The following is a 23,599-nucleotide window of genomic DNA, read 5'->3' on the forward strand; positions in this document are numbered from 1 at the left end:
AGTTCTAGACTAAAATATTTACTTCCAGTCAATTAGTTTCTCAAGGCAAAGGCCATATCTTTTAAAATCTGGGAAGTGATTAGCATTTTGGAGCTACCTGTGCATAACAAAGGAGTACATCAGAATGACTTCATCTGCTTATCGGTTGGAATAGATGAGGAAAACGATTCCAGCCATTTTACTCCTACTGCTCAGCAGCTTTAGGTAATAGCAATGAAACAAAAAACTTCCACGGTGGTAAATTTTCTTTACCGCTGCCTGATCTTGATCACCTTTTGCAGCAGACCCTCTTAATTAACTCTACTGCTCATTTTCTGTAATTGTAAAGCTCTTTAATGGAAAAAAATAAGCATTTGAATGCTGCAAGGAAAACACACCAGCATTAAACGTCCTGTTTGTATTCCACGTGTATTTTTTTTTTTCTGAAAAATACGTATTTATTACGGGTTTTTTTTAATATATATTATTACATACAGGGTTTGGCCCTGACATCAATACCTAAGCTGCAACTGGGTGTCCCTGCCAAATGCACTATTTAACTTGATCCAGAATGGAGTCTAAGTGCAAATTAGCATGTCTGAGGGGTTAGGCTTATATACAACACAGCAATGTACATGAAGCTTATACTAACAACCATTTATAGCACAGCAACATACTTAAGGACATTATAAATCCACAATCCATATTAACAAATAATAAAGTTCTTATCAAAGAACATCTAATTATAAGAAACAAAGATACCAGTTTTCAGTGAAGAATGATAAAGTTCAGTTTTACTCTGAAAAACTTTTTTTAGAGAGCATTTTAGAGAAGTGAGTCAGATTGTTTGGTCTGGGCCGTCCTTCCACTCATCCCAGAAATCTTCTCTTTCTTGACAATAAACTCTAACTAGGAAATTATTTAGACAGAGAGAGAGAAATCCCATTAAGTTCTTTATTACAGTCATTTTCCAAGGAAGAAGGAAGGGAAGAGCCTTTTAACTAGCTGGATGTAACAAGCATGGGAAGCTTCCTTCTTATTGTAAACTGAAAATAAAACACACAGAGGGAAAACAAGATTTTAATCTATATGTAAAAAGGAGTTTTAAAAAGCATTAATTTTGTCATGGAGTCACTGACTCGCTCAATGCTCTTTTCCTTCCAGGAACCTTGATGATAATAGAGTAACAAATGTCCAGTTTGTTACTTGTGCCTCCAGGAAGCACAGTTAAGTTAAAAAGGTTTCATTTTACTGCTCATATTGAAGAGTTCATTTGTTCATTGATATCTAGAGAAAGATAAATCTACTCTAGAGTGTTGCAAATGGGAAGAAAACAACGTCCTAGTCCCACTGCAGTCAGTGCCAAAATGTTCCTTGACGCAGTGGGGCCAGGCTTTACCTTAGAGATATAATAAAATACTTCAGGATAGACTGAAAGCCTCCAGGAACAAGCTGTGCCTTATTTCATTTTCTGACAAGAAGCTGCAGTGCAAGACCCTCAAAATTCATGTTAATCTTCTCAGCTGCATCTGAGTGGGCTTCTGCCACTTCCCACAGTGACGGTGTGCTTCCCTGCCCCACCCCCCAACCTGACCTTTATCTCCCGTAACCCTGCTCAGGCGATAAACACCAGTGGTGGTCCCGATGGATGTGTCTGGTTGTGATGGCTGCATCCGCTTGAAGTGGATTCGGAAGACAGGTAACAATGTGATAGCCAAGGGCTACTTTCAGCAATGCGCCACTTTGAATATGAAATATTATTTTATACTCATGTTCAATATTATATTGACTATTGAATTAATATGAATAATTTATTCATATTCGTTATTTCATACTTATGAATTTTCATACCTATATCTATGTATAAGGATAGAAGCAGATATTCATATATTGGTTTTGTATGCAGTTGTGTTTGTATTTTGATTTTTCCTCACCTTTATGTAACACTCATATCTTCTGTGCGTAATTACATTTATAACAAAAGAAATTCCAAAGAGAATCTTCAGCACACTTGTGAGTGCTCCATTAGACACCTTCAGAAGAAGAGCCTACACTAAAACGAAACACTGAGGAACGTTTCTGTGAATATGCTACAAAGTGAGACAAGCAAAAAACTGTATGTGCCTAGGGCATAATGTCAGCAACTAATGGTAATGTAGTGTGGGTCACTGTTTTTTCTATTATTCATTACTGGTTTTCTACCTAACATTTACTTACTCCACCTTTAGGATACAATGGACAAGGTGATCCAGTCTAGGAAGAAAATACAGAAACCACTAACAACAAAACACGTCTGCCCAACACAGAGCTGAGCCAAGAGGAATGATTGCTTCACAACCAGACGCACAAGCGGGATACGACATGAGTATGAACTAGCACCCAGCCTAGTCTGGCAGTCTTATGTCACCTCTTGGCTTGATCTCGAATCTGTGCTGCCTTGACTGGCTGAGGTAGTTCTGCTATACGTTCATTTGCACAGTGGAAACTTATCCTTCAAAACCTACCGTGTCCAAGTAGAAGTAACGATTTCCTCAGGCTGTTTATTACAAAATACTGAAATCTAAAGAAACAGTTTTGATGACGTACATGGAGCATCACTGCAAATGCTCAGCATTGAAAGAAGGGGAGGAAGCCTTGGCCGCACCAAAGCCAGTGCAGCAAGACTGCAAAGGCCCCAGAGGATGCTAATGGTCCTTGCTTTAAAAGCATTGTAATATCCAGCCCTGACTTTGCTAGCTAATGCCTGCAGGCAGAAACTCTTTAATAGGCCCTGAACGCACAGGAGTCAGCCTACATGTCGCTGCAATGTGGTGACTGATGCTTTTTAGCTGGTGCAGACCTTGACAGAAGATGTTACCATAGGGGTGTGTGCATGTACACACACTTGCATGCACGTCTAATGCAACGGAGGCTTAAGTAAGAGAAATATATCCTACAAAACAAGGACAGTATATGTTATTCACTTTCAAGATAATAAAAAAGGGGAGAATACTTGGTTGGTAGGATGTTGCTGGAAAAAGGAAAAATTGCCATTGCCTTTTGAAGAGCCTTTTTGTGGTCAGCCAAAGTTGCCACATGTCCATCTCAGCCATCTGGGCATAACCAGCAAAAATCCCAGTGAGGGCTCCTGCACAGGCAGTGAAATCAGACAAATTCCACAAGACCTTTCGATACTGATTAAAAAAAAAAAAAAGAAAGAAAGAAAAAAGTAGTAGGGAAGCTTGTTACTAGTTGTAACATGTTGTTAAATGTTATAACTCGTTATTCATAGCAGGTAGCAGCACGTTGGGCTGAGCCTAAGGCTGGGTAATGAATAGCTTAGTTTTTGTTCTTTGCAAAATTGTTCTCTTAAAGCTCCATTACACTACACCACAAGTGCATGACACTGTTAAGACAAATGAAAGAAGAGAGATTATCAGGAGGATTGTACAGATCTGGTGGGAATGAACCCTTCTGTCCTCAAGGTAAGAGCTGCCCCTCACTTAGCAGGATTAAGAGGTAAACAGACTGAGGGAAAAAGAGGAGATGAGGGTACAAATCACAGCGATAAAACCAGAGTCCACTCCGGGCTTCACTGAACTGAACTGAGGGTTTGTATTTCAGTTTAAAACAAGAGCTTTGGTGAGAAGGTGAGCTGGCTTTGTGGGTAGGGTAACGTGCTAGGACTTGGGGTTCTGTCCAACCCTTATCCAGGTATCTTGCCTTACACTGGACAACACTAAACCCTTCCTATAACTCAGGTCTCTGCGAGGCTGCTATTTTTCTACTTCCCAATCTGCTGCTGTGGTAACAAGTCCACTGCCAAGGGGAAGACCTCCAACAGCCAGTGCTGAAAATCAGGTAAGAATAGACACAATGACCAGCACATCAGTTGTGTGGCAATCTCTGAATTTTTATTCAAGTTTCCTTAGGTGAGTACAGATCCACAGTGACTACACATTAAATACGCCATGCTTTGTTCAGTCTGGTCACAGGATCAGTGCTCTTGAAGAGAAGACTGACATGACAAGGCCCACAGGCTGAAGCAACAAAAGCATTGCTGCAGTCATCAGAGTGCTGCAGCCTGATGTATCCACAGGGCTGAACAGGCGTGCCAGCAAAACTGCATGCGGGGCCTGAAAGAGTGGTAAGGAACCAGCTCCTGCCATCAGCGACACCGCATCCCTCCCTGGTTTCAAAGGGAGCAGATGTCCGTTGTGGAGGACAAAGAATGGAAAACCATCATGCATCAAAACAGGTACCTGACAGTGCGACACTGCGTACAGCAGTCACAGCGGATGAATCCATTATTCCGAACCACAAACAGCCAGGGAAATAAAGCACCTCTCTGCAACCATGCTTTGAAACATTACCAACAAACACAACAGGAAGAGGCGGTCATGTTTAGCTCAAAACAGTTGGTGTCCAAATGAATATTTTGCATCCAGCATGCACTAAATACTGAGATAAAGCTTTCATTGAGCTCGAGCATGGTTATGTGAGAAGAAAGGACAGGCCATTTTGAGTTTTTATACTGATATCTAGTCATGACAATTAACATTGCTCTTCCCCCAGCTCTGCCCCTCCTGTTTGCTGCCTGTCTCTCTTCACCTTTCAAATGTATCACTGGTGCAGCTGGCTCAGAGAAGTCATTTTTACCCTGCAGGTCTTCTTCAGGAACAAAAGGTGCAAAATATCCCTCAGCAAGGGTTTCTCCCAATATTTCTTTCATTTGTTTCTTTTGTGCTTTCTGTCTTCAGCCTTCCTTAAAAATGTAATTCCTATTTCTGTCACAGCATCACCCTTCAGTCTGTCCTGGAGAAAGGTAACTTCTGCTGCTAAGTGAACCTAGGAAGAATCAGGTCTAATCAATTAAGCAAAGATATGCCCAGTTTTTCCCCCTCCTCCAATATAACGAGGTTTTTCTCTCTCTCTTACCACAAGGGGACACCTTTCTCACACTTCCTAAGAAAGTATATAGATTTATATTAGTACATAATAGTATATATCTCAGGTTTCATAAGACAGAAAAATTCAAAATCCAGATCTCTAGGTTGTTTTAAAATATCTTTCCCAACTAAGTTAATAAAAAGGAAGCTTATATACACTGGAATTTGTATAATACATTACCCTTCATTCCAGTGCTTTGCTTTCTTCCAGGAACCTAAACTGTGTACTTGATTTGTGATCACAAAATTTATTGGTCATGTAGTAATACTTATGATATAATACTTCTGTTAATTAGTCTTATATCAGATACTATAGTTCTGAGACTGATGTACATACATAATACTTGTCCAGCTTTTGTTTTCTTGAAACACAAGATACATGACAAATTAGATATTGACAGAAACATAAAGCAGCCCAAGAATTATCTTCCAGAAAATGCCACAGAAACTGTACCACTCAGTGACTTTCAAATTATGCCCTTTGTTTATTCTTTTGTAAAAGTCTTAAATTTAAGAACAAAATTTGGATGCCATCTGATAGACTTCTGACGCTTTGGTTTTAACACTATACTCATCCACGCTTTGTTCTGTGATGCTGTGATAGCCTGAGAATATTATTTATCTTCATGTATATGGCTGTTACTGGCTATACCTATACAGGAAAATGAGATAGGCTCAAGGAGCAGCAGAGTCATCCAGCATGCCCCCCTGGCTCATTATGTGTTAGCTGGCTGCCCGGTCCCACCTGGCTTTTGCATCTGAATCAGCCACTGAAGAGCCAAGCAGGGACAGTGTGGAGGAGAGCCAGCCGGTGCTCTTCTCTAGCTCAGGATCCAGGATCACTCTGGCCCTCTTTTATTTAAATACAAACATTTAATCTGGAAGAGAGATTAAACACTACTACATTTCCTTCATTTATCTGAGCAAGGTGTCTTGCTTTCCTGTGCCTCTGCATATTACCAAAGAATAGAGAAAACAGATGTGCGCTTCCTTACCATTTCCAAGGCACCTCGAATCACCCCACAGAGGAGGTTGCAGTAGCAAAGCGATGCTCGTTCTGCTGGCAGCTCCTCCACAAAGTCCACTAGTGGGTTTTTGTCCAGAATTAAGGAGAATTCATTTCCTGCTGCACTACTGCAGCTTACACTAGGGGTGACCCCAAGGTACATCTTGAAAGCAACCTGCAAAAGGATGAAACTGCTGCTTGAATCCGTTGTGTGCAAACCAGAGGTGAACCTTCAGGATGCAGCATCCTGTAGACCAGCTTTACCCCAGGAAAATAGGGAGAAGGGCCAGACAGGCTGAACATCAAACTAGATTTGTCGCTTCTGTGATCAGCTTGAGCCAGAGACACAAATCGAGCTATGTGATGCTCCGGGGAAGTACAACAGAAGGCTGCTTATTCTGTCTTTGATGATCCTACATTTACAACCCCATACAAAGTGGTTTTACTGTTATCACTCATCTGCTTTCAGTCACGCCACGCTCCCCTGGGACCATTAGCACCTATACTAGATCCTTCACTACATTGCCAGCAACTTTGGTAATCACAGCTCAAGAACTCTTGCAACTGGTGAGTGTGTGTTTTCACTCTGATATCCATCTGCAGTCACAAAAAAAGAATAAGGCTGCCAAGACTGCAAACTTATTAGATTATATAAAGCACTGCTTGCTTTCCTTCTACTACTGATGAATGTTATTGTAAATGTCGACATCTGCTCTGCTAGTAGAGGGGTCCCCTGTGAGCGCGTTTCTCCAGACAGTGACATCACGGACTTATCTAGACACCACGTATGCAGGCAGGCTAGCAGGAGGCTGTTCTTCCTTCCTCTGGAGAGCTCCCCCCTGCTACGCCACTACAGACTGCTACGACTGAAGACAAAACTGTATTGATTTTTACCTCGTTAGTACCAAATATGGATGGTTTCCAAACAATCCTGAAATTCTTTATGAACAAGAAAACTGCTATAGGTTACAGTTTTATGGCGCTGCTGACAATGGGAGGTGAACGAGTGTTTTCTCTTGTTGCTTTCAGATGCCCCTGCAGCAGTGAAAACTTCAGGTACGGCTTGGTATTTCTCTTCTCCCCAGCTTTTGTTTTGCTAGTTATTGGATATTTCTTGAACAGCAAGACCTGGAAACTCTTTACAGGCTGTTGGGTGAATCCCAGAAAAATATTCCCCAGAGGAAATATCTGCCATTTCTTTTACATCTTCGGACAAATCACTTTAAATGCTCTGGTAGCGCCAGTGATGTGGCTTTCTGTGGCTTTGCTCAACGGGACTTTTTACGAATGTGCCATGAGTGGCTTGGAAAATCCTGCCTACTTACATGCAGTTTGCCACAGCAAATCTGCGAAGTGCTTTGAAGAGCTACACAAGGTAGCCTGTGACAAAAGCTCCATGCCCTTTTCAGAGAGTGACGAACTGAAACGAACTCTGCAAGCACAGTCCCAGGTAAGAAAAATAAATAAAGAGCATTATGCAGTTTGCACTGCCGCTGTGATTTATCAGTGGAAGAGCCTGATGTTAGTTGCTAGGAAAAAACAGTTGGTTTCCCATAAACAGAGTTTTGGCATGATGCACCCTTGCAAAATAAAAGCATTTCATCTTTTAGTTCAGTTTGAGCTGTGCCATACTTCCTGGGGGGGCCCACTGACAGCAGGATCAATAAGACCAGATAATGTAAAGATTTATTCCTGAATGAAGATTGCTCTAAAGAGAAAAAACTACAATTTAGGAAACTGAGTTAACAGATGTCACCCCATTAAAGGGGTCTGTCCTATTAAAAAATCCATACCACACTCTCCTACTTTATACGATCATGATAACTGTAGTGAAATCTTAGGTCACAAACAGTAAGAAAATACTGGAAAATAAGATTTGTGACATATTTGTGACTGCTTTCCTAATATGTTTCTGTTTGTGTTCCTCATGTTCATGATGCCAGATGAGAGCGTGTTTTTGTCCTGCTTGGAGGAAGGAAGAAACAATTCCTTCCGCACTTCCACAAATAAAACAGGCAGAACATGCAAAGCTGAGATTGTCTTACATTTTACTATATTTGTATGACACAGTTCTGCTCACTGCCTTGTAATGTAAATCAATTCAGAGACAAAAAATCAGAACAAAGGGGGGGCAGGAATTCTACAGAAAATGATGGAAAGTAGGATGGAAAAACACTGTGGAGCCAGCAAGTTTTTGTCAGGCAATTGTATCCATCTGGAACCATTTCCTCCCCGAGAGCCAGTTTTATTTTCAAGTTCTCATGCAAACAGGACTGGAATGCAGACAAAGCCTATACTGCAGACAAAGCAATTTATCTGAGAATTTTAGACTGAAATAACAAATAGTGTTTAAGACTTTAAGACAGACTAGTGACTCATAGCATGAGATATACATGGGTTCATTCTCCAAGCTGCAAGAGAATGAAAAGCTGCTAAAACAGTTTCTCAAATACCCATAGAAATCATCAGTCAGGACAAAGAGACTGGAAAAACAAAAGAAAGTGAAGATATTCTTACATATCAGCCCTAAAAATAATTGCTTGTCAAGCTTCTCTGTTTCACATATTCCCCTGCCGAAACTTTCTATATTCCCTCAGCTAAATACAGATCTCTACTGGTGGTTATTTTTTTAACATCAGTGCAAGAGTTCACATGAGAAAGGTTGCAGCTTTCCACATCATCACCATTAAAGCATGGGAAATCAGTTCCAGTCCATATGGGTCTCTGAGACCTAGAAGATTTGTTCCATGCTGGAATTTGTTCCACTGTTTGAAAACTAGTTGGTTTTGTTTTGTTTTTTTTCAAACGTTACACATTGCAGTGGAGTAGGTGGATAAAGCTATTGGCTAGGCCAGTGGCACTAGGCATGAAAAAACTGTGTTCACACCTCTGCTCTCCCTAGAGGAGAACATCCCACAATAATAATTTCAGGCACATTTTTCCATGCTCAGCCCTTGTTCTAATCCTGGAAGTAGCTCTTTTTTCTAAAATGTTCTTAACAGAATTTTGTCAAACTCTGAAGGTGCTACCAAAAAGGTTGAGTGATGCTGGAAAAGCATATTTCATCAAAACCAAAGTTCTCTGAAAACACAGCAACTGGTTCTAATCAGTGTGTAGGTAAATTGGGGTCTATTCCAGGGCCAATATAGACCTGCCAACGCACCTGCTATTTCTTCTTTCTCATGCCTGCTCCTCCCAGCATTCTCACAGGATAGGGCAAGAAGGTAATTCTAAACCAGTTTCGGCATAAAAATTATTTCCCACTACAAAGGGCTGATTCATCGAAGTCAAAAAAGTTCACGAGAAAAGCATAGATTTCAGTGAATCTCTGGGTAAAAGAATTCATGAACACTTTTTAAATTTAAGACCTTCTTTTACATTCCTGTTAGCTAATTAATGCAGTTGTTGGTTTGGTTTGGGTTTTTTTTTTAATTAAAAAGAAGTCCGAAAACAACACATCTAAAAATGGTCATAGTTTAAAAGGTTAATCTGGGACAAAAGTTACTTACCCTTTTTGGTTTTGTAGTTCATCACAATTCAGAATTGTGTCTTAATCCTAACTCTTGCTGGGTAATTTTATTTAACTCTTTCAGGAGATACAAAACCATTTACCACCTAGGGATCATGATATTTTATTCTCCCTACGCACTTTTCCCTTTGTGTGACAGAACTCAGTGATCAATTTCAATACAATACGCGCCAGATGGTTACAGTTTTGCAATAAAATCTCATCAATATCCTCTCTAAATTACTCAGACACTATTCCTGCTTTCAGGTCCGCTCTCTTTGCTGTATAGCTCTATTCAGCCGTTACATTATTTGATTGATCATTTAGACCTCTCTCAGATTTTTCTTCATACACCGTCCTGTAGTTGAGGTCTGATTCAAGATCATCTGTCCCTGAACCTGCCGTTGCTGTTGCGCTGGACATGTCTCTTCAGCTGTTGTGATCCCAGTTCCCTTTGTTATAAAATGGGATGGGGAGGCAGCCAGACTCTAGTATAAGCCAACATTTCTTGAGCTTTTTTTACTTTCCACTGTAAAAATCAACCAGCTTTTGCCTTCCTGAGAAAGAGACGTAAAAATGAGTGCTATTGAGAAGCCTCAGTCCTGACGTCTTCTGCTTCTCTTTGGTCCCCATATGGACGCTCCATTAACCCTAATGCCAGGCACTGAATGCAAACTGCGATGAGATGCCCACAGTGGAGTTCCAAGAGGAGCAGCAGGCCCTCCGTACGGAGTGTGGTCGCTCTGTCAGGCACTCTTGATTAAAGTCGCATTTTCGCTTGGGCCTTTTTAACCTAAAACTCATTTCTCTTCTTTTCCCAGATTATAGGCTGGTGTGTGATAGTTACCACAGCTCTTCTCTCCCTGCTAACCACTTGCTGTGCCAGCTGCCAGTCAAAAGTCAGCCACCTCCAGCTGATGTTCTGGAGGGTGTACGCGGAGAAGGAAAAGGAGCAGCTGGAGCAGATTTTCCAGGTGTATGCTACCAAGCTGAGCGAGAGAAACCTGAAGTGCTTTTTTGAGAACAAGGAACCAGAAGCAATTCCCCTGCCAGCTTTTCAAGCATGGGAAGACGCTTCCCAGCTCTACTCTTTCAGCAGTAGCAAACAACATTATAGCACAATTCACAGGCTAGTTGAAGAAGGCCAGAAAGAAATCAATGAGGAAAGAGAGACAATGCTGAACGTTGAAGATATGCCATAGAACAAATATATTTTCAGCTTTTTTACATCTTGTTAATATAGCGTACTCCTAGCCGGTTTCACCTCTATATTTTTTCACAATGGCCTCTTTCTTCTTCGTCACGTTGCCTCCCAGTTACAAACTTGCTCCAAAAGAACAGACTGGAATTATTTCCCTACATCAGTGAAAAGGCTGCAGTCCTCCATGGCACCTATGGTTCGTGCTCTACTAATGTCTCTGGCTCCAGATCAAGAGCTGGCAGCAAAAAGAAATGAATAATGATTTCTACAAGAGCTTTTTAACAATAACCTATGTAAAAGGCACTATAGTATGTTCACCTTTTTAAATCAAGAGACAATCATAAAGTAACACCATTTAAAAGTTCTGAATATAATAATAGAAGATGTGTGTGGCTTTCTGACAGCCCACAGAAAGTAAAGGTTTTGCTTCCAGGTCATTTTCAGGTCATTTGCAGGTACAGCATTGTTTGAGGCACTAGTGGTCACTCAAGGCACCTCAGTGTCTTTGGATTCCCATTGCACCCAGAACGCCACGGATGGTCACATCCATCAGCCCTGGTCTTCTAGTCCCTAAGACATGTGGCAGTGACCTCCATTGACAATGAGGTGCCAGGTAATTTTTTATACAAATCTTACAGATGAAGCGTAGGGTACCAAGAACTTGAAATTACCAAATGGTTCAGCATTTTTGTGTTTTTGTTAAAAATTAATGTCCTGTTTTGAAACATAATCACGGGTTGTTAGTGCTTTGTTACAGTAATGAAAATGCATCACTGATATTTTGCCTTCATAGAAGTACTCGGTAATATCTTCTCCCACCGAGAATTTCTCTTTGTACTGGTACAAAGCTCCTGTTTTGAGTGGGTTTCGGGCACTGGGTGCAGCCTGTAGATCTATGTAACATTGTTTGTACTGGGCCTGCAGCCAGTGTATGACAGACGGCCTGGAAGGAAATTCCACATTTTAAGACAAGAAAGTTTTTTTGCATCTAGCTATTTTCATTTTTCTGAATATCTTAGGAAACTTAGTTTCTGGAGCAAGAGGAACCAGCAGGCAACGCAGGTGAGGCAACTGCATAATCAGTGCTTCTGACAAAAGCGGTTCACCCCAGAGCCCTATACTTTACCTCACCCACTTGGAATTCACCATTTGGCTCTCACACAGGGTATCCAGAGTCTTTGCAAACACTGTATAAAAGGATAACAAAGTTTCTGCCAAGTTTCTTTCCCTGGGGTGACTGGGCAGGCTTTCATGCAGAATTTTACTGCCAGTCTCCCTGAGTCTGCAAAGAATCATGCTTGAATCAGGCTCTTATCAACAAGCTAGGGTACTCTGCCCAGCTGTTCTCATACTCGCTGTGCTTCTTCAGCAGAAAAAAATAAATCTATCTGCATTTACAGACCATGACCCTTTTTAAAAATAAAATCCAAGACCTAATTCCGCTCTCTGCTTAGAATTTTCTCTGTGCGTTTTGAAGAACTTGTGATCTTTGAGCAAATGTTTTAAAGTTTTTTATCCCGGCTGACCCACTTTGCAGCAGACTTAGAATATGTTATATGCCTAAATGTACCTGCTGCAGCTGAAAGCACAGAGGCAACACTGTCAAAATGAGTCACAACAGCAGGCATGTCTGTCACCATGTCTGGCACATATGCATTTTTTTCCCCGGGCTCCTCTCCTGGTGTAGCAATTATCTAATTTCAGGGTACCCATCCCTTCCCATTTGTCTCCTTTTCTCTTTCTTTATGAGAGATGCCCCAACATCTACTGCCCAGCCCCATCTCACCTCTTCCCTACATGCAACGGGAGAGGGGACACCATCTAACAAGATGGCCCCACCGCCTGGGACAAACTTCCCTCCCCAAAGTTATCTTTCTGCCTCCCTCCTCACTGATACCACAGAAAACATGGCAAGAAGGGATGAAAAAGAGAGGATGCTAAGTAGGTTAACAAATGAGAAAGAAGTGGGTTGATGTAAGGATGAGGTCTCCACTGTGATATAAGAGCTGGGACACAGAGGCAAAAGCATAGTTGGCAGAGGGAAAGGTGGAAGGACAGAAGGATCCCACTTGGGGCTTTTGGCACCCTCATTTTTCCTCTGCAGAAAGCTCAAAGGTCTGCACCTGAGTAGCCAGGACCATCTGAAACAGGAGTGTTCCCCAGCCTGGCCTTCACCTTTATCATGAAGGAGCAAAACCAAGGTGTATTCTCCTCTCCTCATCCCTACCCTGCTTCATGTTCACAGGTAACTCATGTTGAGAGTGTCTCCACCTCCAAGAGCAGCTGCTGAACACTCAGTGCTGCAACATGTGCCTGGTAGAGGCCGAAGTCTCTTGCTGACCCTTGTTCCCAGGGCTGTTTAACTGTGTTTTCTTACCAAAATGCCTGTGACTTAATGCAATTGCCATGTGGATACTGCAGTAATTCTATAAAAACAGACGAAAATAAAGGCCTGTTTCAACTGGAATCTGGTTTTGGCAAATTTAACCCTGTCCTTCAAGCAGCTACTGCAAAAACTGTTTTGTATCAATGTTGTCCCTGAATTAAAGTTCAGCAACTACCACGGCAGCTCAGAAAGAGGTGAAGATTATTGTCAAGACTACCCAAAACAAACAGAAAAAAAACCCAAACAAACCCACAGCAGAATCAACATTTTCTCTTGGAAAATTTAGATTTTGCATTAACTCTGATGTCCATCAAAATATCAGTGCACAAATAAACAGGAAACTTCTGCTCAATTCTCTGTGCTTTATCCCTCAGTTTACTATTCCTTCTCCTCTGTGAGAATCCAATTTTCTCATTTAAATTCTCTTAACTCTTCTTCCACTACACATCTGCTGCTCTGTCAAGCTTCAAGTCTTTGTTGCACACACAAAAAAAGCCCTAGTTAACTGTGCTAGACCGTCATATGCTTTCAATTTAGTTTCAATTGTACTTTGCATTACAGTATGATGAATCTGTCCAAAGTCTATTGTTAAAATTTCCTGTGTAAAATAGAACTTGCATGGAAACTATGCAAAACCAGTAGTTGGTTTGCAATGTAGAACTAAATTAAGGCAAAATTGCAAAGCTATAAAGTCAATATTGTAAAAAAGTCTCAGCAGGAAAAAAAATTTAAGAACATGGATAAGTAATTTAATTAATAGATATAAACATATATTTAAAAAAAAAAAAAACAGGTTATGACTGGACAGAAATTTCTTTAAGATTACCATACACAGCTTCTCAGAGGGTAAGACAAAGGTCTTTTCAATCTTTCCTTGTGATTCCAAAAGACAGGGAAGTAAAATGAATGAACAGTTTTGAAAGTTGCGTCCATAAATCTGTCTCATTTCTATCTATATGAAATTGAAGAAAAAAGAGTATCTATTTAGATATGCACATAGGCTCACCATCAAAATGACACCCATATAAAGCAAAATCTCTCTTTTGAAAATGTTACTTGCAACTCTGTGGGATTATATATTGCTTAATGTCAAACAAGAAATCTATGCAGTCAGAAATAAAAATATACCACTGCCCTTTTTCAGAGCCTCAACGAGCATCCTCTCTTTCTCAAGCAGCAAGAGTAAAATTCATTAACATTTTGATGGTGCTCAAATACAGCCTAGAATTACTGAAATATTTAGGAGGCCACTCACTTATCAGTCCCTTTATATACTACTGGGGACTTTTCACTACAAAACATTGTATGCATAAGTAATGTTGCAAAGTAAGTGATAATACAGGCTGTTAAAAAAATGAAACCATAATTTCAGGTGACATAATAACAAGATTAATGAAGGACCAGAATTAAACTGCTTAGAAGGAGAAAGACAGCCAAAATAACATTTTTGCTAGCATACTTTTCATTCTTAGTACTTTTCCGCAGTCAGTGTTTGGGAAGAGCAAGATGCTTTAAAGGTCTTGGCATCTGTTGCTGATTCCATGTACTCACAAACTTTTCATTAGTGTTTACAGTGCAGCACTTCATTTTCCAGTTTACTGTCTACCACCTAGTAGAGCAACCTGCTGTATGCATTTCCCTCTCACTGTTGAGATCTGAAAAGCAACATTTACCGCCTTTGTAAATTCTGCCAGCTTCTGTCAGACATTCAAACTGGCCACATGTCGATATACAGGGACCTTCTGTGGCAGGACCTCCCATGGGAAGGGGAATCACATCTCTTGTCCTACAACTCGGGGCTTGGGAGTGACATGGTTGGGTTACCCCAGCCCTGGTGGCCCCCAAGGGCCACAAGCAGCTGCAGAGACGTATGTTTGCTGCATTCATGGGGTACCGAGCTTCCACAATAAAGCCCATCTCTCCAGCCACTGCTTTTCAGCAAGGGATATTGTCATGGTTTTAGCTGGGATAGAGTGAATTTCCTTCACTGCAGCTGGCACAGTGCTGTGCTTTGGACTTAGTATGAAAACAATGTGGATAAGACACCGATGTTTTAGTTGTTGCTGGGTAGCGCTTGTACTAGTCAAGGACTTTTCCAGCTTCCCGTGCGCTGCCGGGTGCACAAGGAGCCGGGAGGGGAGGGGGCACAGCTAAGAGAGCAGATTCAAACTGGCCAAAGGGATATTCCATATCGTGTAACGTCATGCCCAGTATGTTACCTGGGAGGGGCTGGCCGGGGGAGGGAGGCAGCAATCGCGGCTTGGGGATGGGCAGCGTCAGTCGGTGGGTGGTGAGCGGTTGTATCGTTTGTGGATTTGGGGTTTTTTCCTTTTTCCCTTTTCCTTTTTGTTATATTATAATTATTATTATCACAATCAATATTATTATATTTTTTATTTTATTTTAATTATTAAACTGTTCTTATCTCAACCCGCAATTTTTTTTTTGGTGCTTTTGCTCTTCTGATTCTCTCCCCCATCCCACAGGGGTGGGGGGAGTGAGTGAGCTGCTGCGTGGTGCTGACCTGACCACTGGGGCTGAACCATGACAATCATCTAAGATAATTAGGATGAAGCTGAGGAGATGCAGATGGCAGGAGTAAGAATACCAGAGTTTAAGATCTGTATGAGATGGTTAAGGCTTTTGTTCCTAGAAAAAGAAAAAAGTGAGGGAATATATGATTTGATGTTAAAACTATCATTTTTTGTTGTTTGCGGCATTGTCTGCAAGAGTAGAAGAAATCAGCTCAAGTTGCAGCAAACAAAAAAGAACTTTCTAATTCTTCTAATGGCAAAATGCCTCATAGGCTAGTAGGAATAGAAGAATTTTAATTTCAGTTTAGCAACTGACTTTAAGGTCAGTTTAGGTCAGCGGTTGGCAGCTTCTCACAGGTGGTATCCTATTTTCTGTTCCCTGTCCTCAACTCAAATATAAAACTAATACCCATGTGAACTGATTTTGTTGTTCCGACAACCCTTTGTAGTAAATTTACCACTGTGGGTTCATCTGCAAAATTCTTATCTCACTAAACATCACATTTTTTGTGTTCTGTTGAATGTTTTTTTTCCCGCCTGATGTAGCACTATGCTACAGAGGTAGAAACTGACGTCTCCTTGAAGACCAGACTCTGTGAGCTACTAGGTGATATGAAGTTATAGATAAGGAAAAGGCTGTATTTCACCCAATGGAAGCATGGGTGCGATTGTGGAGATGAGTGTTTTTTGGTGAGACAATCACGATATAGCAGAAAATGTAGGTAACTGATCTGGAGCAAACTGGCAGAGAAAAGCTAAGACCATTGAAGCTGATGAAGACCTGGAGAATGTAAATCTTATTTACCTGTGCAATCATGTCTGTGGTTTCAGAATAACTGCGGCACTTTCTCACAGCTGAACGAGCTAAAAAATCATCAATCAGCCGTATGCCAATGCCGTATCCCCTAAGGAGAAAACGAAGAAAGTTAACATTCAAAATGGGGAACTTCTTTCCACTTACCGTCTTCCCAGTGTCTCCTGTACTTCCTCAGCAAAACAGCTGTGTGTTCCTAAATGAATGGCTTTGAGGACAACAGATTTTGCTGGTCTAGATTCTTCTTTCTACCACATTTTGTAGTCACTTAAGGAATCATACTCCTTTACGCGTGATACTCCTGGCAAGGATGATATGAATGTTGTTTACATACACATTGTCTACACATACATTTATATTTAGATATAGGAATAAATATTAGATGTTAGATAAATTAGTATATTATATAAATAACATATAAATAAGACAAGTGATCAATATTGCTTTGTCACTAAAGATAGGATAGGATAACAGCAGAGGATTTTCTCCACTCCTCTGTGATCCCAGAGTTCATCTCACACTGTCTCTGTCAAGGAGAACAAAACAACTGCCCCTTCAGGTCACAGCATTCACCCCTGGGCTAGGTCAGCAAATCCTGGGCACCACCGTTGCAATGTTCAGGTGCCAGGAAAACCCATAGGAAATGGACTCACACTTGATCTCTTTCACTTCGTCCTCTTATCTCTTCACCTCATTTTTCACCCTTCCTCCACAATTCCCTCTTTGTCTTTTTTCTAACATGTTCTCTCCCTTCATCTACTAGTTGCAGAAAGGATCCCAAAGTTGCTATTAAAATACAGTTTCAGCACACCACCACCTTCATTTTGTATTAAAAACTCTACAATTTCTAAGAAAATAAATTAAAAAGGATGGAAGTTAATGGAACTTTTTATAAAACAAATATTCATTCCTAGCTCTCATATACATTAACAAAGGTCAGTAACTACATAGTGTGCAAAATAGCTATGCCTCCAAGCATTTTTTGAAAAAGGGAAAGAGATTGACACAAATATTATGAAAGAATGTGACCTCAACTCAGAAATGTTTCTAGGGAATTTTTCCTTTCCATTTGTGTGGATGTTGGCAGTTTCTGCCCGTTTGTCAGAGGCCCTGTGTCCTCAGTGAGGCAGCCTGAACGTGGTAGAGTTTCTTACTGATTTTGTACCGTGTCTTTGCCAAAAAGTGATAAAGTGATATGATGTCTAATGTGATGACACTACCAAAAAGTGGTTTTGGCAGTGTGAATTTTAAAACTGCAGTGTCATGCATCAGAAAACAATGAAATATTTATTTATTGCCTAAGTATCAATAACACTGGTAAACATGTCATGAGCAGTTAGCAAGGTGATGTACAAGACTACTTAGATCTCTTTCAACTTTTATGCCTTAGATTTGCAAAGTCAAATGAATAATAAATTGACAAGCAGATACTTGGCAGCTGTACAGTGAAAAACACCCTTCTCACTACAGGTTATAGATGTTATATGGAGAGAGTGAGCTAAGAGTACTGTCCCCAGCGGTCACAGGTTTGCTAATCTATAACATTTCTTCCTCTAGCTGGGCTGTTTTCAACTTCAAAGAAATAAAGACGGCTATATTGCTTTAATGAAACCTGTCATTATTTTATCAAGTCTTTATCAGGACAAAACCAAAAATATTTTCTAGGAACAGCTATAATGATAAAAACACAAGGAGCAAAATGTGTCTTCACATCTTCCAAAACTACCCGTTAGTAATTTCTACCATAGCATCATAAAGAAGCCTGTGTGTTTTTGAAATGTATGATTTTCATCACACCTGAATGAGAGATGAATAAAAAATAATATATGAGGGATGTTGTTCCTTCTTAGTTTGTGAATAAATTACTCTGTTCCAATCAATGATTTTTTTCACTCACTTCCATCGATAGCTATTGGACTATAGCTCATTTGCAAACTTTCAGATTAATAGCAAAGTGGTCAGGTATTCTGTCCCCGTGATTGCTGTAAATCCGTTTTGCATGCCCATTTTGCCACAAAACACAAGCCTTAATCTTCTGCTCAATTCTTAATTTATCATCTTGTTAACCAGCTCAAAAGTTGTTTCCTGCTGGTTGGCTGTGATATAATTTTTACTGTGATAATGCCTAGGAACCTCAGTCAGGATGACAGGATCCTATAAACAGGATTTTCATTTTCCAAAGAGATTATCCACGTAAAAATCAGTTCCTCATTGACCATTTGTGCTATCTCACTCATTGTTGTATGGTCTTTTAAAGGTGAGAGGCCCATCTGCCCCTAACCCAGGGAGGGGGAAAGAGAGCCACCCCACAGGGGACAATTCAGAGCACCCAAGCCAGACACCTGAATTACACCCTCCGAGAAGGCAACTGACTACAAAAGGAGGCTGCCTATTGATTGAGTCACCTAAGCCAAATCCCTACAGCCTGGAGTCGTGACCACTTCTTAGCTGTCCAAGTCACAAACCAGGGTGTAGCTAGATGAGGGGGAGCCACAAGAAGGCCACATGGACAGTGAACACAGAAATGCATGTGAACTAGGAAACACCTGTGAGAAACAGAAAGCTTGCCTAGTTTGAAATAACATGGGTACGAAGAACTAGAAGAGGAGAGTTGACGTGGAAGTTGAAACTGAATACATGGATATAGGAGATGACGTTTAGAAGTTTATATTATTAATTAGTAACAAGGGTTCAACAAGGAACAAGTGTAAGGTATCAGAACAATCCTTACATTCTTCTTTCACAAATTCAAAAGCTAATTGTTGATCTTAATTAACAAATTAGCATTTCTATTGACAGAATATTGAACCTCATCCCCATGATCTCTGTAATCCTAGACAGAGTGATGGAACTCGCAAGATAACAGACATAAAACTGAAAGGTAACATATAGGTGGACAAACAGCATTATCAATAAAGTTGAACATTTAAAGCAGTACTTACATTCTATCTAAACAGGTGTTGACATCTTCATCTTTTTCATAATCCTTGCACAGCTGGGCTACCAAAGCCCCGTATGTGAGTACAAGAAGTTCTCTGCTCTGCCAGAAAAGGTGGAAATTGAAAATGAAGCAAACTAGAATCAAAATTTTTCCATTATTTTGAGTTGCTACTGTATTAAAAGCAAGCAAAAATAACATTTACATTAGTAAAGAAACTTCTATCCATGGATGTGTAATCACTGAAATCCACAATTCAGGTGTGACAGAACCTGAATTGATCATGACTTGAGTCTCTGTACAGGTCTTCCTTGTCAAAGATACCATTTCTTGGGATCCAGCTACTTTCATGAGGTGCACTTTTGTATCCTGTAACTATACATATGTATGCTGGATTGATAAATGCTGTCAAATGCCATCCAAGATTAATGACAAGCATTTAACTGCAGGAAGAATAATAGAGGCAATGAGCTATTAGTCCTTTTACAATAGGAACAACAGCATATACACTGAAATTCCAGTTCCTTCAGAAAGTTATGGTTGATCTGATTCAGATCATCAGCTGCTTTCCCCCAAAAATAAAAAGTAGATAAAAAATAGCTAAGAATAATGAAAAAAATACTATAATTCAGTGCAAGTGTAAAGAATGACAACAAGCAGAGTAGAAAAGAACTAGTCCTATTGACATTTCCCCTTCTTTATCAGTCTTCACAAGTAACTTGAATCACTGTCAACACTAGCTCTCCAAATGCCTGGACAATCTCATTGTGACATTATTTCTGTATCTTAGTGCAGAAGATGGGGTTAGTATGGCTCCACCGCATGAGCAAGATGAAGGGGATGGGTGAGGATTACAGCCACCTGCCCAGGGAGCATGGAGAGCAACTGAAGAGGTCAAAGGCATATCTCTGCACAGATCCTGTCACAAGCACTAGTCTGGGATCTTCAGCTGTGCACCAATCTGCAGGAGAGTTTTCTTCTCTCCCTGCTCTGCCAGATCACCTCCATGGCACTGAAGAGCTGACTGTATTTAGCAGGAGTAGCAGCTGGCCTTTAGGCAAGAAACTAGGTTGACTCACTAAACTTCCTGGACAGGAATTAATTAATTAAAGTGCTACAGGCCTGTGGCATGCAGGCAGACTAGATGTGCTTTTTGTTTATAGCCTGTGGAAACATAATAGTGTATACCAATGAAAACAACAGAACAAATCACACAAGGGAAGGAAGAACAACTTGGTAGAAAGACCTCCTCCTGCTCCCTTTGCACCAAAAGCTTAGAGTTTAATCAATGCTCCCATTTTAACAAGTCAGTGTTCAAAATCTTAAGTAGTATGGAACCATTTCCTAAACTCGCCTTCGTGATAATTCCTTTTCACAATAATATTGCACACTTTGCCAAATTCTCGTTAACAAGTTTTTAATGGAGTAAATGGATGTCATACAGGTTCTGTATCATTCTAGTCTCAGCAGAAAGTCTGTGTTGTAATAAGACAAATACTTTAGAGAAACTTAAGCCTACAATATCAATATAATTGTATTTATCAGCCACTCTTGCAATCCGTTGGAGTATGTTTTTGTCCATAAACTTATGTATATTAACTTTAACTATATTATATTCTTCTGCTTCTTTTCCAGTGGAGACCTCTATCCCTTTTTCAGAAACTGACACATTGTCTTAAAGCCTTCTGGAACTTCTCCACTGCCCCAACTCATACCAAAAATCACCATTCACCATTCAGGGAGCCCTAAGGCTCTAAATTCCTGAAGAAATAATTGTGTGGAGTTGAACCATCCAAACACAGAACAGAGAACTCCTTCTTTCTGTATTTCATTTAACGACTCTCTAACCACAGAGGCAGATAAACTTACCTGGCTTTTCTATCTTTGACCATAAATCACTCTAAGCACTTAGACCTCTGCTTCTGAACAGAACTCAGTCTCAGAAACTATGTGCTCATCTTTCCTAAGCCTGTTCAGAATCTCAGCACAAGGGATAATGTAAAAACATGCAGTTAAGTGCCCAGTGAGTGAGACAGTCACTTTGTTTTTATCAGTCTGCCACGGTTGTCTATATTCTCTTTTCCTTATTAGCAACTTCCTCTCTCTTCATTTGTTATAAGTATGTACACATAGATACATGTGTCATAATTATACTTTCAGATGCAAATTTATTCTCTTCAAGACACAATACTATCATTGGGGTTTTTAAACTGCTGCAACCTTATTTCCTTATTATGGCACCTTAGTTTTTTGGACCTGTGGTAAAATATTCCTAAACAGTTAGAAATTTTCAACGACAGATAGAGATTCTGATGAAACTTACTATCTGAATTTTTTTATTTAGACACACCACTGCCAGAAAACAAGAAGGACAATAACTGGTATCTGTAATGGCACAAAATACTGCTTTTTGTGACCATGCAGTTTAAGAAGACCTCTTGGGAAAACCTTGCATTCAATGTATTTAAAACAACTGCTTGAGTTTTAGGAGAATATTAACATGAAATGCACAAAAAACAAGGAAGTCTTGGTCTATATAACTTCTACTCGGTAGAATTCTGTGCTATGTGATTCATGGTCAAAGCAAACATTCAAAGACATTTGTTACACTTTTACCATTGTTTCCCCAAGAATCAGATTTTGGCCTTAAAGCCAGTTGTTGAAAACCCATGAGGGTGCACCACCTGTCCATAGAAAAATCACAACGTTAGGAGGATGAAGAAGGACCCCTGCTCATGCAACATCGCTCGCAAAAGAAGACATGGTCATCTATGTAGGATGCACACAGTGGGTACCAGGTGTGCTGCAGTCCCAGATGAACCATCTCATCCTGTAACTGCTCATGGGGTAGAGAATTGGCTGGCACAGCTTTTCTCCAAAACAAGAACAGAGTTTTAGCCTCAAGGATTCATATTAAGGGCAGGACTGTCTGAAAACAATTTCATGTCATAGTCAAGGTAGCTCGAGAGATATGAAGGCTCCTAGAGCAAATCTCAGTATTTCTGCACAGAGTCAAACAGACTCCAAGTCCTATGGGCAGGCTTTTTTATGTCACTGCTTAAAAACTGGCAGCTTGTTGTCAGCTCACAGTAGGGTCCCACTGTAGCCACAAATTCTGCCAGCACCTCTGCTCTCTTACTGGCAGACTCATCCCCATCCGTTCAAGTACTTTCAGGCTATTTAGAAATATGACTGTAAAAACATACCAATACAATAATAGCTTATTCTTACTCCATGCACAATTTTAGCCGCACATTACAAAAATGTCTTACTATTTTGTGGTTCTCTTGCTTTCTTCCTGGTGGCCTAGACATGTTGCTTGTGTAATGCCAGACGTATTGATTGTCAGTTTATGTCTTCTTCAAGCAGCATAGTTTCCTCTCAAATATTGTATTTCCTTTTTCCCTTCTCTAATGTTTTCTCCTTTCTGCTCTTCTGCGTTTTGCATGAGATGTGTTTGCTGCAATCTGTAATACTGCTGATGCTCCTCCTTTCTCTACGTATACCGAACCCTTTGGGAGGAATTTGACTAGCAACAGATCTGCCCCTGTACACAAGGTAAATAACATAAATGATTTGTAATCAAATACACAGGAACAGCCATGGGAAGTTAAACCAGGCAGCCGCAAGAGATCCACAGGTCTTATGTTTTTAAGCACAGCAAATTCATTCTGTTGTTTGTGTCAGGTTTTGGTGTTTGGAGAGTTAACAAAAGCTCCCTCTCTGAAGAATAAAAACACAATTGCTGCACAAGGTAATTAAAAATTGATCATTTTCACCGTAAAGGAGCGATAGTCTTCTGTCAGCTCTGACTGCTTTTTTCTGGTGAGTTAATGTCTGCCTAGGCAGGAGCAGTATGGGTTACAAGACATTACTACCACCATGTTTCTGCAAAGCTAGCAGGACAGATCTAGAGCACCCAAACTCCCTGAGGAATGAACTGTGTACCTGTTACAGCTGCCAGCTTGCGCAAATGGCACTTGCAATAATGATGTTTCTAGGGGATCTGCCTATTATAACCCTTATTTGTAAACACCCCTGCTATGAACATCTAGGAAGGTTTGACTTTCTTTCTTTTCCCTTGAGTTAAATTTGCCCTTTTCTGTTAGGTGAGATTTGCAGCAAGTTTAGGCTATGGTCACTAGTGAATTTAGAAATCAATCAGACAGCTGTCTTTCCTTATAGGGCTTATCTCCACATATGTTCCCACTGAGTCCTCTCAGAAGAAAGGAAGTAAAAATACACGGCCTCATCTGAATGCCATGCTGTTATTAAGTTTCAGTTAATAGATTCAGTGCTAGAGTA

At 40.4% G+C, this 23,599-nt stretch overlaps 2 protein-coding genes across 3 annotated transcripts; one reads left to right on the forward strand and one right to left on the reverse strand.

Moving 5' to 3' along the window:
• Window positions 1-4,033: 4,033 nt before the first annotated feature.
• On the reverse strand, window positions 4,034-22,758 carry TRAPPC3L (trafficking protein particle complex subunit 3L). Its single transcript, XM_075087494.1, has 5 exons — window positions 22,567-22,758; window positions 19,299-19,396; window positions 16,348-16,447; window positions 5,903-6,088; window positions 4,034-4,806 (listed from the first exon to the last, which is right to left on the reverse strand). The coding sequence occupies exons 1-5, from the start codon at window positions 22,606-22,608 to the stop codon at window positions 4,687-4,689; spliced, it is 546 nt and encodes a 181-aa protein (XP_074943595.1). The 5' UTR covers window positions 22,609-22,758; the 3' UTR covers window positions 4,034-4,686.
• CALHM5 (calcium homeostasis modulator family member 5) lies at window positions 6,675-13,089 on the forward strand. 2 transcript variants are annotated; one of them, XR_012659642.1, is made up of 3 exons: window positions 6,710-7,363; window positions 10,243-11,684; window positions 12,868-13,089. XR_012659642.1 is itself a non-coding variant. In XM_075087493.1 (2 exons), the coding sequence occupies exons 1-2, from the start codon at window positions 6,824-6,826 to the stop codon at window positions 10,621-10,623; spliced, it is 921 nt and encodes a 306-aa protein (XP_074943594.1). In that variant the 5' UTR covers window positions 6,675-6,823; the 3' UTR covers window positions 10,624-13,089. The 2 variants fall into 2 exon arrangements, 1 of the variants encoding a protein (XP_074943594.1); XM_075087493.1 differs by having other exon boundaries at window positions 6,675-7,363; window positions 10,243-13,089.
• Window positions 22,759-23,599: the final 841 nt, after the last annotated feature.

Source organism: Phalacrocorax aristotelis, chromosome 3 (genome assembly GCF_949628215.1).
Source record: "Phalacrocorax aristotelis chromosome 3, bGulAri2.1, whole genome shotgun sequence".
Taxonomy (NCBI): Eukaryota; Metazoa; Chordata; class Aves; order Suliformes; family Phalacrocoracidae; genus Phalacrocorax; species Phalacrocorax aristotelis.